At 27.2% G+C, this 15,817-nt stretch overlaps 1 protein-coding gene across 2 annotated transcripts in view; it reads right to left on the reverse strand.

Moving 5' to 3' along the window:
- Window positions 1-15,817, reverse strand: part of LOC129969452 (opioid-binding protein/cell adhesion molecule homolog) — a 562,662-nt gene that overhangs the window by 192,421 nt on the left and 354,424 nt on the right. For both annotated transcript variants that reach the window (XM_056084026.1, XM_056084025.1), the window contains exon 2: window positions 13,600-13,829. In XM_056084026.1, coding sequence (XP_055940001.1) covers window positions 13,600-13,829 — 230 coding nt within the window. The remainder of the gene's footprint in view (window positions 1-13,599; window positions 13,830-15,817) is intronic.

The following is a 15,817-nucleotide window of genomic DNA, read 5'->3' on the forward strand; positions in this document are numbered from 1 at the left end:
TTTTAAAGCTACTTTCGTAATTATTAGTCAAATAATGATACTAAGAAGTAGATCTAAAATTCAACGTGCATTCAGGTTTCTCTCTGAAATACAAAATAATATTATAAAAAATATGTAATAATAAATATAACATTATAAAACCGCAATTCTGTATTTTACTGATTTGCATAAACTATAATGAATATTATTAAAATAACATTGAGAAGGAGTCATGTAAAGGATACTGAGAATTAAAATTCGATTCTTGTAAAGTATTATTTTGGATCTTCGCTGAAATAATATACTATTGACTAAGAATCTAAGTCGTTTGAATGATCAGATTTGTATTTGCTTTGATTGTTTTCTTTATGAGTTAAGTAAAAAGACATAGTTTTAATAGAATTGTTAATTAATAGAATATGTACGGTAAATTTAGGACTGATCAATCTTTGAAATAAGATTATTTAATTACGCTCTTATTGTCTGGGATAAAACAAATAAATAATTTGTTTTGACTTTTAGTCAAAGTTGGCAGAGTCCCTACTTGTTACGGTACCGGAAGTCAATCGGTCCCAAGAATTATTCTATATGTATATGAGGATCGGGTCATAAGTAATACCATTAGTATGGTGTGGAATTTTGGAGAGGGCGTTGCTGGTTCAAATTTGAAATTTTGATCAAGTTTAATTCTCACGTAACTTTAAAATAAGAAGTTTATCAAACAAATAACTAAGGATTTAAAATATTTTTATAGTACTTTACACTACAAGAAGTATCCAAGCCTTATCAAAAGATTCTAAAAAACTGTGTCAAAATGGCAGCGGAAGTTTTATTTCCATATTTCATATTCAATCCAAAACACACATTTTCCCAACTTTATACTATTCCGTAATGCAATATGATTTCCCCAAATACCTTGATTTAAGTAACTTCTTTCAATATGTCACCGCAGTACCTTTACTGATTAAATTTAGCCCAAACTCACTGGGAATTGAACAATGTCAAAAGTCTTTCACTCTTTGCAAGCGGCCCACAATGCCGTTGAAACAAAAGAAAAAGAAAAAAAGAGGAAAAAAGTAATTTAGAGTCACTGATAATACCGCGAAATTCAAATCCTAAAGACCTTGAGCTATTCCAATCTAGTGAAACAATAGTATCCTGTAGCATCCAAAAACGAGAGGGTAATATTAACTCTATAGCTAAATGTAATTACTTCTGGGACTTGCATGTCCCTCAAGCATTACTTCGAGTAAGGGTTGAAACGAAAGAAGTACGTTACTGCCATCACTTTCAATGGAAAAATGGAATAGTTCGTGTAATACACTGTATCATAAAACCTTTATCTCTTTGGAAAGTTCTCATAATGATTTTACAAAACTTTACTAGGTAATTTTTTTCAAAAACTTGGGTTATATGAACATTTTAATTATAGAAGTAAAGTTGTACTTCTCTTTATTTGCATAATAAAAGAAGATTTTGTGTGTTATGAGACAGTCTTCAACAATTTCAAATATTTTTGGTTGGAGTATAAGCAGAAAACGACTGTAAGGCACAAAAAAATGGAAATCACATCATCAAATATTTATTAGGAATAAAAATGCAAAATTTTGTACAATCTAGTTGAGTTAGGAAAACTAATCATGAGAGATCTTGCATTGAAAAGTTGAACATTTTTATTCAGTGACGAAACTAATGAAAACTACATTTTTATCTTACTCAGTTTTTAATGAAAGCAGCTAAAGAACATACGTAATTCTGTAAAATATTTTTTTTAAATAGAGAATCTGGATATTGTCTAGGCAAATATTAAAAAGCGTATTTAAAAGTAATTGAAAATCCCTACTTTAACAGAATATATGGAAAGGACACTCGTATAAGTTTAATTTACTAAATAAAATATAAGTATTTATTTTTTCGTGATATTGAAATGAAATATCGAATAAAAAATATTTTAAAATATCTTTCAGAAAAAATTTTAATGTTACTAAATATTATGTTTTTTTAAATTTCAATGAGGTATAAGAGGAATAAATATACTGATATAAATTATTACATGAATTAATAGAATTATATATAAATAATAGATGTTTTCATTAAGTAATATATGAAAAATATATAAGTGTGATTCATAATTATTAAATATTTACATTGAAATCTTTTTTTAAAAATAATGATAATAAGGAATTGAAACTGAATTTTGTTGTTGTTGTTTTTTTGCTTCAGCTACAGATACCAGAAATATTCAGCTTTAAGTTCTCTCTTTCAATATGCATTTTGATTTTTCGATAAAGCAACCATGTTTCTTCATTCGCATAAAATTCATTTCCAAATAATTTCGTAGCTAAGAAATGAAGCTCACTTTTATTATTCTCCTATTTAATGGCCAGCAGTGTTGTTATAGCCATTAACACTTCAAACCTTGTAGTAACTATTTTAAATGTCTATAAATTGCTTTTATATAATTTTCAATAGAAATAATTTATGCAACCTGAATGTTGATCGAAGTCCTTTGCTATGTTTTAATTTCCTTTCTTAAACACATTGTTAAGCGTTTTATTTACCATAATAAGTTATTCAATTCTTAATTCAAAGCATATTTTCTGAAATATAGAATATAAAGAAACAGTAAATGGATTGTAAAAAAAAAGTCAATAATTTTTTATTTAAAAAGTTAAGAATTATGAAAGGAATCCAGAAAAAAGAAACATTTTATGTCGCTTGAAATAACAAAATTGTTCACTCACATATTAATTAATACATGCTAGAAATTTGTCTACGACTATTAGTATTGACGGTATAACTATTTACAATACACGTGAAAAAGACATTTAAAATCAAAGAAAAAATTATAAAACTGATTTACGGTGAACTACAACTAATATTTTTCCAGGATCTATGATTTTCATGAATCTGAAGAATATTCATTTGAAATATGAAGCTGTATATGCTCAGTTACAATAAACGATAACATTTATAAGCAATTGCAATTCAAGTATCTATTTCTATTAAATGTTTATCGCATTTAGAGCCATTTAAATTCCTATACAATCAAATTCAAGGAATGTGAAAAAGAGAGAATTAGAATAAAAATTAAAGAAGAAAATAGCAATTATTATGTTTATTTTTTTTAATTGAAATTGAACGTGTTGTAATACTGAGTAAGCTATCCTTTATTGTTAAATCTAAAAGGAAATATTTAGCAAATGCATAATTGCAATCCATTTTATACCACCTTCAAAAGATCCAATAATAAGCAATGATGATTTGGTTAAAAGCGACTTTATTTCGTAGTAATGTGAGGCAATGTTTTTCAGTTATCATAGTCAAACAAAAATTAGTTAAGATAAATAGAAAGTATTGAAAGATAAATATTGTGACTGTTATTTTTATGTTTTCTAATATTAATCTAAGATAATTCTAAGCCATGACCCGGATAGCTTCGCAAAAATTCATAACAATGTCATTCATAATGTGACAGCTAAGACCGGCCAGTTGTCAAATTACTATGAGCTGCATTTCCTCTTCCCAAGGTAATCGAGGTTATACGGTTCTATAACAACCAGAAGTAGGATTACGGAAGCTCTCCTCAATAATTGTAAGTGTCACTTGTGAATTCCTCCCACTTAGCAAAACCGAAGATGATTGGACCCTGTCAAACTCCTCTAACCTCAGCAGGTTACCGACCTGTGTCCTGACTGTTAAGAGTAATTGCTATGGCCATTTCGATCGTCTCATCATTACAACAGTACGGTCTCTCATTTAAGTACTAGACAATACTCGGTGTAGTCGTCGTTACCGCTAATAGATTGGGCAGATTGCCAAAGGTATCTGTTATGCTCCCCTCCAAAGGAGGCCAATGGTCGATTAATGTGAAATGTTCTTCGAAAATCGTTTAATTGGGCTATTTAACTGATTTGGATTGTTTGATATTGTATAATTATGTTTTATTAATGGCACCTAAGTAAGCAGATAGGATGCTTTTGTTGAGAATGTGGATAAATTCAAAATATCGAGCAATACAGTTTTAATTCGAGTGGCGAAGTGCCATTATTATTCTAATTTGGTCTTTTAAATGATTCTTCTAGATTGAGAAGTATATAAGTAGGCAATCTCGTTAAATATTGCCAGGAAGAGCATGAGATTGATTCAGATTATTTCACATTAAGTTATTATTATTAATAACTTAATTATTAATAATTGTAATATGAACAAAGGATGTATTTTTTTATTAATTAAATGCCATCCAGAGTGATAATTTCATATTAAGTAATAATTTTCTAAGAAATAAACCAAGATTATTATTGTAATTAAGATACTAATTTGGTTATTTCAGGTGTATTCTGAAGCAGTTCAGGTCAGTAGTAAATTTTGGGTTCAGAGACATCTAAATTAGAAACTCGATTATGTAGAAGAATTTCTAGTTGTCTGTTGTCAAACGATAAAAGCCTTTCTAGTGGCGTCATTCTAACATTTGGAAAGTTAGATGTCGTTTTTCATGCATTACTTTGTTCATTTAATCAGAAAATTGAGTCGTCATTCACAAAATAGCTTGGAGCAGTTTCTAAATTAAACAAAACTTAATAAAAGATACTTTTTGTATACGAAAGGGAGTCAGATTCATGTATCGAATCACCGGAGTTTCTTGTATTTAAATGGGATATGTATCAATTAATTGAAAAGACGAAATCACTTGGTCAGACTGAAATTGATTCTGCTTTTTTTCCCCTACGTAGAAGGAAGTATCAACAAATGCCCAAAAAAAATCACTGGGTTTAATTAGGTTTTTAAATAATTTGTAATTTAATAAAATATAATATATATTTTTTTCAAATTCCAAGGTTTAAAAATCGACAGTTTAAGTTTTCATTGACGCAGTATGGGAAGCGAAAAGTAAGAATATTTGGTTTCAGAGGTTATTTTTTACATTTCGCTTGAATTCCCAATTAAGAAATTCATTTCGAACACAATTAAGCAAAGTCAAAATACAGTGTCAAACAAATACAAATAAAATCCCCAGCAGTTTTACCAGATAATGCATTTTGGCAATAATTAATACATTGGTATTGGAAACAGGTTACGAAATGATTAGCAACTGTGAAGAAAAAGTAAAATAAATATGATAATTTTTATTTATTGAAGAAAAAAAAGTTTCAGAAATTTTTGCTTAATTATTCTGAAAAACAAAAAGGTGAATCTTTCTACACAGTTATCTTTGTCTTACAAAGATTTTCCTGCACTAACTATTGTATAATCATGATACTATGCATTTTTGACTTCTTAACATTCATTTATTTTTCTTTAACTGATATTTATGATTATTATCTTCTTTGAGCAATACGCCTATCATAATGAAAATAGAAAAGGTGTAGAGTTTTCATCAGGGGACAACGGTAATCTTATTTTTATGAGAGCACAATTATTCCAGTACAATAAATAATTTGGTATTCTTTTCCTTAACAAACTAAAGCAAAATTCATGATTTCAAGCAAATAGAGAAGAGAAGCACTAAAAAAGGCCCTCATTAGAAAAAAAATAACATGTAATAAGAATAAAGATTTTTTCTTACCCTATCTGATATTTATAAATTGTGATTCTTTTCGTATGCAAATTACTTTATTTACGCATTCTCTCACTTAGGTTGGCTTTGAGGGAAAAGATTTTATATTTCTTAATCGGAAAAGCAATTACGAACCGTATTCATTTCTTTTGCGAATAATTAGTCCTATTTTTTCGTAAATCGCATCCACAGACACCGACAAGAACAAAAGTCATTCAATTGATTGCAATATCTTCATTTTTTTACTGCATATTTTCTCTTTCCGAAATTGAAAGCATAAAAATGGCTGTGCTTGTCTCAGTTAATTTCTGCATCTGACTAGGCTCAATAAAACATTTAGTATTATTATTTTCTTCGGGAGGAAGAAATACTCAAAACAATTATTCATAAAAAAATAACAGGATCGATATTGTTTATGAAAAAGTCAATCGATAACGCTGTCGAAGGTAGTCTTGTATTAAGCAGTTTCGATTACAGCCATCTTTTATATTCTTACTTTTTCCGCCGCTTCTAATCTTTTATGCTGTTGAAAAATGCAAGCTCGGCTATTATTATTTGTTCAGTCAAATACCCATTAATCTTCTTGAACTCAGCTGGATATTGAGGTAGATTTTTGTTTGCTTGTTTCTTTTTGTATTGGGATTAATATTCTGTTACACATTGGAGGTGAAAGAACAATGGAGATAATCACTGCCGAGCAGGAAAGAATGTTTCATGAAGAAGCTCTTCGCTGTCTTAAGCTAGATAGGATTACAAAGAAAGACTTTTTTTTTTCTCCTTCGCTCTTTCTTGCTAAAAGTAGTTTTCAAAGCTTGTACTTTCACCTAAACTATTTTCAAATTTCACCTCGTGGAGAAAGAGATATGATTGAAAATTCATTAACCATGCACGGTTGATTTCTCGGTAGGTTGTTTATATAGTATGCTGCAAGAAAATAATAAATATGGCGCGTAAACACATTACGGATTTTTGGCTCAGGAAGAAAAATAAAATTCAATCTAAAGTTTTATGGGGAATTAATGCTTATTTAAAAGATGTTTTTTTTATTTTTTTATAAAGGGACCAACTACATACCACAGCCAAAGCAGTTTTAGCACAGATGACAATTTTAACAATATAATAAACTCTATAATAAACACCATGACTAAACATAAACATGGGTATAATGGAAGTATTCAACATTTTTTCATTAACAATACGTTTGCAACTGTTTTGATAATGTTTATTACTTCAGAACGACTATCTTTCTATAAAATAATCTTTACAAGATGATTCTAGAAAATTTACTCTAATGTGCAAATCTGAAAGTGGAAGAAGAATTAAAATTATTCTCATTTTTTTAAACTCAGATTATATAAATTCAAAGTCAAAAATGACATTGGTAAAATTTAATGTCTTGAATTAGTAATTTTTTTAACAAACATATAATTATATTCATAGACGGGTTTTTCTCAAACTTCAGAATATTTGCGAGTCTTATTTCAATGTTTCATTATTTTATATTGATGTTTCATTCTGCTATAATGTTGATATTGAGACACAATTTAAATATTAATTGCTAAGCATTTAATTAAGTTTTATAAAGAGTTATTCTCAAGCACACTCCGAAATAAATCTCATGCATAATTAGGGTAATTATTGAATATAACCGCAAGAAAAAGTGCGCAAAGTTAATTTTTTTTATTGATTTACTATTAAAAAAAACCCATAAGCAGTAATTGTGACAAAAATGAATATTTCAAATTAGTATCAATTTTCTTTCAACAAAGATTTCATTTTAAATTACAATTTGGAGAAGTATTCTGCGCTTAAAATTCAACTAACATGAATGTGTTTTTTTTCCCTTCGCATGCATTGTTTTATTATTCTTTATTGGAACAGATAATTTTTAATAAAGATGCTCTTGACCCCAAGCAAGATATGATTACATTCGTTATCATCATTATTATAGCTTTCATTATGAATTTCTTTTTTTCAATATGTTTTTCTTCAAACTGCCTTTGAATACGATTTCATTATGATTTTCTTTTCCATCATTATGGATTTTTTAAAGAAAACCTGTAAAATAATTATTTTCCAAATTAGAATTTCTTTCGAGGTTCACTAATTGAGCCTCAATAGTTCATTTTCAATAGAAAGATGTTCAATATCGTTGGTTGAATCATTGATGCTTTCTATTTTATTTAAATACAAAATTCATTATCAATAAATATTTGAATATTTTCATACATTAAATACATTCAAATAAATCAAACAGATGTATTTAAAATGAACACTCCATTATGCACTATTTTTATTTCATTAAAAGTGTCCCAAAAAACATCCCATAGTCTCTATGGTAGAATATTGATAGTTTATGGTTTCTCACGAGCATAAACGTTAAAAATTCAGCAATTTTTTTTTAATTTAAAAAAATCCCTTGAAATAAATCTGTAAGAGTTCATATTTTTTTTTTGTTAGAAAATTTCAATATTTTATGACAAAATTACTTTAAAGATAAATGACGAATTCTTATAAATCAGTTACCCACAAATCTAAACAAAACAAACACACAAACAAACAAAAAAAACCCTCTAAAAATGTTAGCTTTATTTTGCCACTGTATTTCACAATATCTTCTTTAATTGTGCTGGAAAAATAAGTGCTTTCTGTTTTTTAGATAAATTAAAAATATATAATTTTTTTTTGCTTTGAAACAACACTTCTCATCTAATCTCTTTGAAAAAATATGGTTGAAAGTATAAAATTATTTTAATAAGTCTGAAATATTAATTAACTGTTGAACTCGTAGCCAAATGAAAGCGAACATTTAAACATGCTGTTTTTATTTGAAACTTTATTTAGTACTAGCCGCCTTTGGCGACCAGCCGGTTCGCTAATCTTAATGTTCGTTAAAATTTTAATAATTAAATATTTTATGCAATTTCTACTTTAATAGCTTCTTCATCAAAATATTTTAAAACTTCAAATTTTGATTATCATATAATTCATTCATAATATTATAAAGGCCTTCAGTCATAACGTAATATGTATCTCTCTCATTTTCTGTTAACACCCGTAGAATTTATGCTTTAAATTAAAGTGGAAAGAATTTATCTGCAATTAATATAATAATATTTTTTACTGAAACAAAGCATTTTTTTATAATCTGATTACTGAAAATAGAGTCACTCAGCGTTTAAACTTTATGGGCACTAAAGAATATCTTTTTTAATTTATGTAATATCTCAAGAGTTGGTCAACAAAATTTTCTTAGATTCATTATGAGCAGATCGATTAATTAACAATGTTTAAATTTAAATGCATCAAACACTAAGAAAATAAAACGAATCGTTTAAAATAAACGGTTGAAAACAGGTTTTAAAAAAACTACTTAAAAAACGATGTACTTAAAACTATAAGCATATACAAAAAATATATAACTAACATAAATACAATTTACTTACAAAAGCATGCAACTAACCCAAAAATAATTTAAATCATCCATTGATAACGTTGTCATGGCAACAATCAGAACAGAATGCGCATACGTGAATTTTCTTCGCCGGTTACATAACGAAAATACGTGATTTTTTCTACGCCAGTTGGGGTAACGCTATGCTGATTAGAAATTTTTAATTTCCTTTATTCTGTTTTATTTTAATTCAAAAGTACTTCAGAATGAATCTGAAAGATCGATTCATTAACAATGTTTAATTTTAAATGCATCAAACATTAAGAAAATAAACAGAACCGATTGAAATAATCCGCCGAAAAATTTTAACCCTAGCCTCATTACTGTTGGGAGAAAAAAAACTGAAGCCTTTCTCGTTTGGCGCTGGGGATAATGGAAGATTTTTTTTGCGGAAAAGTTGGCGGTGGGAAAAATGGAAGATTTTTTTGGCGGGAAAGTTAGTTTTTAATTAATTATTAAAATTCTAATTAAAAATTCGAAAAAAGAAACCCCAGGTGCACTTTCCCAACCTCCAAGGTATACATGTACCAAATTTGGTAGCTGTATGTCAAACGGTCTGGCCTGTAGAGCGCCAACACACACACACACACACACACACACACACACACACACACACACACACACACACACACACACACACACACACACACACACATTGAGCTTTATTATAAGTATAGATTATCTTTTTATATGAGCGACATCAAATTTTGTAGAGGAAACTAATCCTTATTTTCGGGAATGCATTTCATTTTAATTTGAGCTTTAAAAAAGCTTAAAGTTGCATTATATTAAGATTTTTTTATTACTTACAATGAAAAAAAATGATGAGGTGGAAGTATTAAAGTATTTGCATACAATATCATATTTAGTTTGAGTTTTATTTGTAATTAAATATGTAGACATTTAAATAAGTTTTAGCACTTTCTTGTCATTTACATTTATAAGCAGAGTGCAAAGCAAAAAATCTTTCATTTATTTCTAGTTACATTGTTCAATTTGCTGTGTTCTTCGAAGCTAGTTGTTCAAATTTATCATGAGAATTCCGAAGAAAATTATTCTTTATTTTATTATTTTCTGATAAAATTCTCTTTTTAGTTATTCTTTATTACAATTAGTCTTAAAGCAATAATTTTTTATTGATGAATTAATGCAGAATTTTCAGACATCATGTGTCTAAATCTATTCTTTAATTTCCAATATTTATCTTAGAGAATAAAATCGTATGTAAAGAGACACATATACTATTTGGCATTTCGAACCATTTTTTTTTGTTAAATGTTAATTTCAGTTATAGTTATTTGAATTATATATATATATATATATATATATATATATATATATATATATATATATATATATATATATATATATATATAATTAGGTAAAAGTATAAGTATACTATGCAATACAATACATTACAATAAGTATACAAATGTAAGCCATTATTTTTAAATAAATGAATATAATAACAATGATAAATACGAAAGGGTATTTTGAGTTTTGTAATGCATAATATCTTTAGCAAAGAGAAAATAAATACAAAATAATCATTATGGAGAACAAAAATTTATGCAATAAAGAAAACCGTTTTATAAACGAAATCTATAATAATGGTTAAAATCTGAAATCTAGTAAAACCGTCCATTCATAAAAGTTGAAATACTAAAAATGGGAATATATTTAAAATTATTTCTCATTTCCGAAAGCTAAATATATTTTGAGAAATGAATAAAAATAAAGACTATTTGACTCCCCCCCTTTTTTTGATAATTTAAAAAAATACTTTTATTTTTTAATGAGAAATTGTAAGAAAATTTTAGTAAATATTAAAGTCTAAATATATTATGTGAGATTAGGCTATTTTAATTCTGTAGCTAAAATTGTGTGTTTTTGCCACGAATAAATTAAATTAATCTGTTTTTTTTTTATTTTGTAAGAAAATTGTCATTTTTCTAACTAAGACACTCATTTGAACACCTTCATATTTTTATAGTACTATTCACTTTGTATAATACTGTCTGCAGGATTTAACTTTTTCATTTTATACTTTAGTTAAATTTAATTTGCAGTCTTATAGCAACTTATTATTATTTTCAGTATATCAATAAATAATAATTCAGTATATCAATAAATAATATAATTTTCAGTATATCAATAAATAATAAGGATGAATGTATGTTTATGTCTATAGTGGCATTCTTACGTGAGACTACTGGGACTGCAGTTACTAAATTAGTTACATGGAAATATTCTCGAGGGTGTCTATGTGTACCTTGGAGTGATTAAAATTTAATTAAGTATGCGGTTCGTTTAATTTTTTATTGATAAAAATAGATAATATAAATATAGAAATAGATATAATTATATAATATAGAAATATAGATATATAAAATTGATAAATGTAGATATAGAACTATTATTGATAAAAATAGACTTTGCACCTTATCAAAATTTCTTTCAAAATATCTTTTTAATAGTCTTGAAGTTCTTCCTAACATTTGGAATTAATTTTAAAAATATTTTTGTCTTAATTAAAAAAAAAAAAGATGATATTATTGATCTGAAATTCAAATATTTTTCATTGTTTAATGCAATATTTATTGACATGAATTTCTTACATTATTCAAAATCAAAAAAGGAAGATTCTGTTGAATATCTGTGTAATTTATAAGAGGGATAAAAATGTTAATTTACCGAACCCAGGAAGCTAAAATATAGATGTCAGAATATTTACATTTAAAATAACGCTATGTTGCCAGGACTGATCTCCTTTAAATAGGCTTCTGTGCACATTGAAATGTATTTATGTAAATCAGCTAAAATAATCTAACTTTAAAGTCTGATCATTTAATGGTATCGTGAATATAAAGTTATATCTGAATGACTGAATTGAAATTAAATATAACTAATATCGACGGCGAACCGGCCGGTCGGCAAAGACTACTACTTCTTGCTATAAGAGATGATAGTTTTTTTTCAACAATAATGCAACTTGATTCGAATCTTCTGAAAAATTACTTGAACATAGTTAAAAAATACATATATACAATGAATTTTGGTGTTTTTTTCTATACTTATTAATCCATTCAAATCATATAATATTAATTATTTTTCATCAGATTTTCCATGCTAATAACTAAAGGAAAAAATACTTTTTAAACTTAGGGACATTTTCAAAAAAATTAATTTTTTCTATTAAATTTTTGAAATTATTGAGAATTATAAATTTTGTACGTTTCAGCAGCAAAAAGTGTTTATTTTTATTTGCATACTTTTACTTAATAGGAATTTGTTACTGTTGGAAATTTAATCTCTATATCGTTGCCTTATCAAATTTTAGTAACATTTTTGCCATTTTAAAATAAGTTCTATAAAAAAACTTTGCATTATTGACGAAACCTTGCATTGTTGAGTTAAATATTTTTACTTTAAAATCACCATGAAATAATTATTTGTCAAAATACCTCAATAACAGCTAGTATGACGAAATTTTGTGAGTAGATGTGAAAAACAAATAATAAATATTATACAACCAATATTATTATATAATAAATTTTATCTGCATAAGAAATGCAAAAACAAATAACATATGTAATAGTAAATATTTCATTACTAAATAAAGGCATTTCTGAATGTTTATTTATAAATCCTTACTAACGGTAATGATAAATGTATAAGTATTTTGGCGTCAATTTTGGCACATTCATACTTTAGAAAATGAGAAGGTGTACCTCAGAACAATTTTTTTTAAGATTTTAGTTATTTAGAAAATAAGCGGGACTCTCTCGATTAAATACTCGATGAAGTAGTGATAATAATTTGAATTTAATATACCAGTGTAATACGTTGATGGCAGCTAGACAAAAAAATATGTTTAAAAATTGCCAAGTTCAGAAAGAGTTTGCACGAATATTAAAATGGTGCCATTAAGAAGACAAAGAAAAGTGTTTGGATTGGTATATTACTTTCGTAAGTTATCGCGAAAAAAGTCGAAATTGAACTTAATTTTTAATTAATTAAAATTTTATAATAAAAATAACGCCAAAGTGCACATTAACACTGACCAAGGTATACACGTGCCAAATTTGTAGCTGTTGGTTAAACAGTATGAATGCTAGAAAGCACACACATATTTATCTTTATTATTATAGATATATATATTTTCACCTGAGCTGTAATTTTAAATGGAATTTTTGGAATGAATAATAAAACTGAAATTTTTTGACGTGCTTACTTTATTGCTTTACAATGTATTATTATGATTCACACATCATACAATTTATGAATAAAATGTATTTTATTATCTAAAGCTTGCAAGATTAATCACATGAAAATAAATTGTTTTTTTTTAAGTATTGGGCTTATAAAACCATTTTTCCAAATCACATTGTGCTGCTTTCTTAAATCAGGGCACATTCTTACATTATTAAATATTCTTAACCACATTAAACCTAAATGAATTTTTTTGATAAGTGACCTTATTTATATTTATGAAATGCTTTTAAGGAAGTACCATCTTCTTCGCTGAATAGTTATCGAAAAATTCGCAACATTAATGAAGCATTTACATATTTCAGGAGAGAATGTGATGTCAGAAAAATGTACTCACGGTCTTGTCGCCCAGATTATTGACCACGCAGTGCAGGTACACGGTTTGGCCCAGTTGTGTTGTCACGTTTTTTGGATAACTGTTATCAAAGGAAGGTGTGACGTGACTGAGTAATGTCCAATAGTCACTGACTCTTGAGGGAGGTGCGTAGCCTTTCATCTTCTCTGTTGATAGCATTTGTCGGCCTTTGAAAAGGTATACGTTACTCAGAGATTCATGTGATGGTGTATCTGTAAAGGAAAGAGAGAAGATATGAATCCGAAAACTAGGATAAAATTTAGTTGGTCTTGTAAAGTTTAAATAACAACACTAAACCAATTAAGTAACCCTAAGTAACATAACACACGGAATAACACTGGAACAAATTCAGAATTCATGAAGAAATAAATAATAAGTTCGATACAAATTTTAACGCTATCTTAGATGAATAGGTTATGGAAAATACGATTAATTCGGTGATGATTTATAATTATTGATGATTATTCAAAATCTCCACTAAACAGTAAATATAATAAATCATTGCATATTTACCAAATTTACCAGTTTATAAAATGACAAACTCGGGAATTATGTATAAAAACACTAATGATTATGCATAAAATACCGTGGTTATTCATAATCACTGTTTTAGAAAATTGTGGGAAAACCGATTATGAATAATCACCAAATTATTACATTTACTCTGACATTTACAAATCACGTCGAATGTCATATGCACATTGGTATATCTTCTATTGATATTCTACAAAATAAATAATTGAATTTGAAGAATTCAGTATAAATATATTCTCAAAACGGTAATGCATATTATTATAAATTAAATTTCATTTCTAGTATACTGATAGTTAAGTGAAATTTTTAATTTATTTATTAGCCTAGAAAATATTAGTACTATGGCACAGAAAAAGATTTGAAATGTATTAAAAACAGAAAATTACCTTTCAATGATATATATATATATATATATATATATATATATATATATATACTTAGTACAATTTTTTCTCTAATATAAAAAAAATATTTTAATATATAATGTGAGTCAAAAAATAATATTTTCATTATTTTAATACTACAATGGATTTATTATTCTGATTCATCTTTAATTTCCATTATTGTATTTTCATAATTTTCATTTGTGGTATTTTTATTTACATTTCCTTCATTTCAGAAATATTTAATAATGCATCATTGACATTGTTAAAATTTGGGTGAAAAATGTTTCATTCTTTTGGTATTAATTAAATCTTATTTTCCTTTTCATTTTGGTCATACCTGCGCAATACAATACCACTGTTGCGAAAGTATTGCAAATCTAAATACTTCCCTAATTATAATGTTAGTAAAAATCATCAGCTTTATGGGCGCCATAACTATTAGAAGAACATTTGAAATGCAAATACAAAGAGCACGCATTTTAAAAATTACGAACATGATGGCGTTTAATTAGTATCTTTGTTCTTCAATCAATTTAAAGGAAATAATGCTTTGGTCTTCAAATATATTAATGGCAAAAGAAAAAGCCATTTTATCGAGTACAAGAGAACGAAATCTCCTGGGGCAAAATCTTACAAATTTCTGAAATGAGAAGTTCGATTTTCGAATGGCTCGAAAATTATATTTATATTCAACAGTTGGACTAGGGAGGGCTAATAAAAGTAACTGAGGAGAAGGGCACCAACCATTATTTGCTGAGTTAAATTCCATCTTATGAGAATGGACTATTGTAGCAGAGTATAATGTCTAGCTATTCGCAAGGCTGGTTTTCAAATATTTCACCTTGCAATGAAGCTAAAGTTAGATATATCACCAGGATTCAAAGCATCATAACAATAGAAGAATATCTTCCTTTTTCACTGAAATATGATTCTTCTGCGTGAATAAATCAAATTAAACATGAAAAAATATAATTAGTACTATACAGGAGAAATTAGTGAGTCTTTTAAATTGTTATAGAACTGGGTCTATTTTCGCTGAAAGATGGACTGAGATTTGAGGAGTCACGCTTTTAGCGTCAACATTCATATTTTCAATTAGTAACGTAAACAGATCAGAATTTCGAACTTTACGCACGTGAAGCCCCTCAAAGGTAACTTTTTATTTCAATTTTCAAATTTTAAAGGGTTGGTGACAGAAAAAGAATATAAATTTATAGAGTATTTCAAAACCATGTATGGTACGCGTTAGATAACCCATTTTTTTATGCGACAACAACTTT

The sequence above is a fragment of the Argiope bruennichi genome, chromosome 5 (genome assembly GCF_947563725.1).
Source record: "Argiope bruennichi chromosome 5, qqArgBrue1.1, whole genome shotgun sequence".
Lineage (NCBI taxonomy): Eukaryota > Metazoa > Arthropoda > Arachnida > Araneae > Araneidae > Argiope > Argiope bruennichi.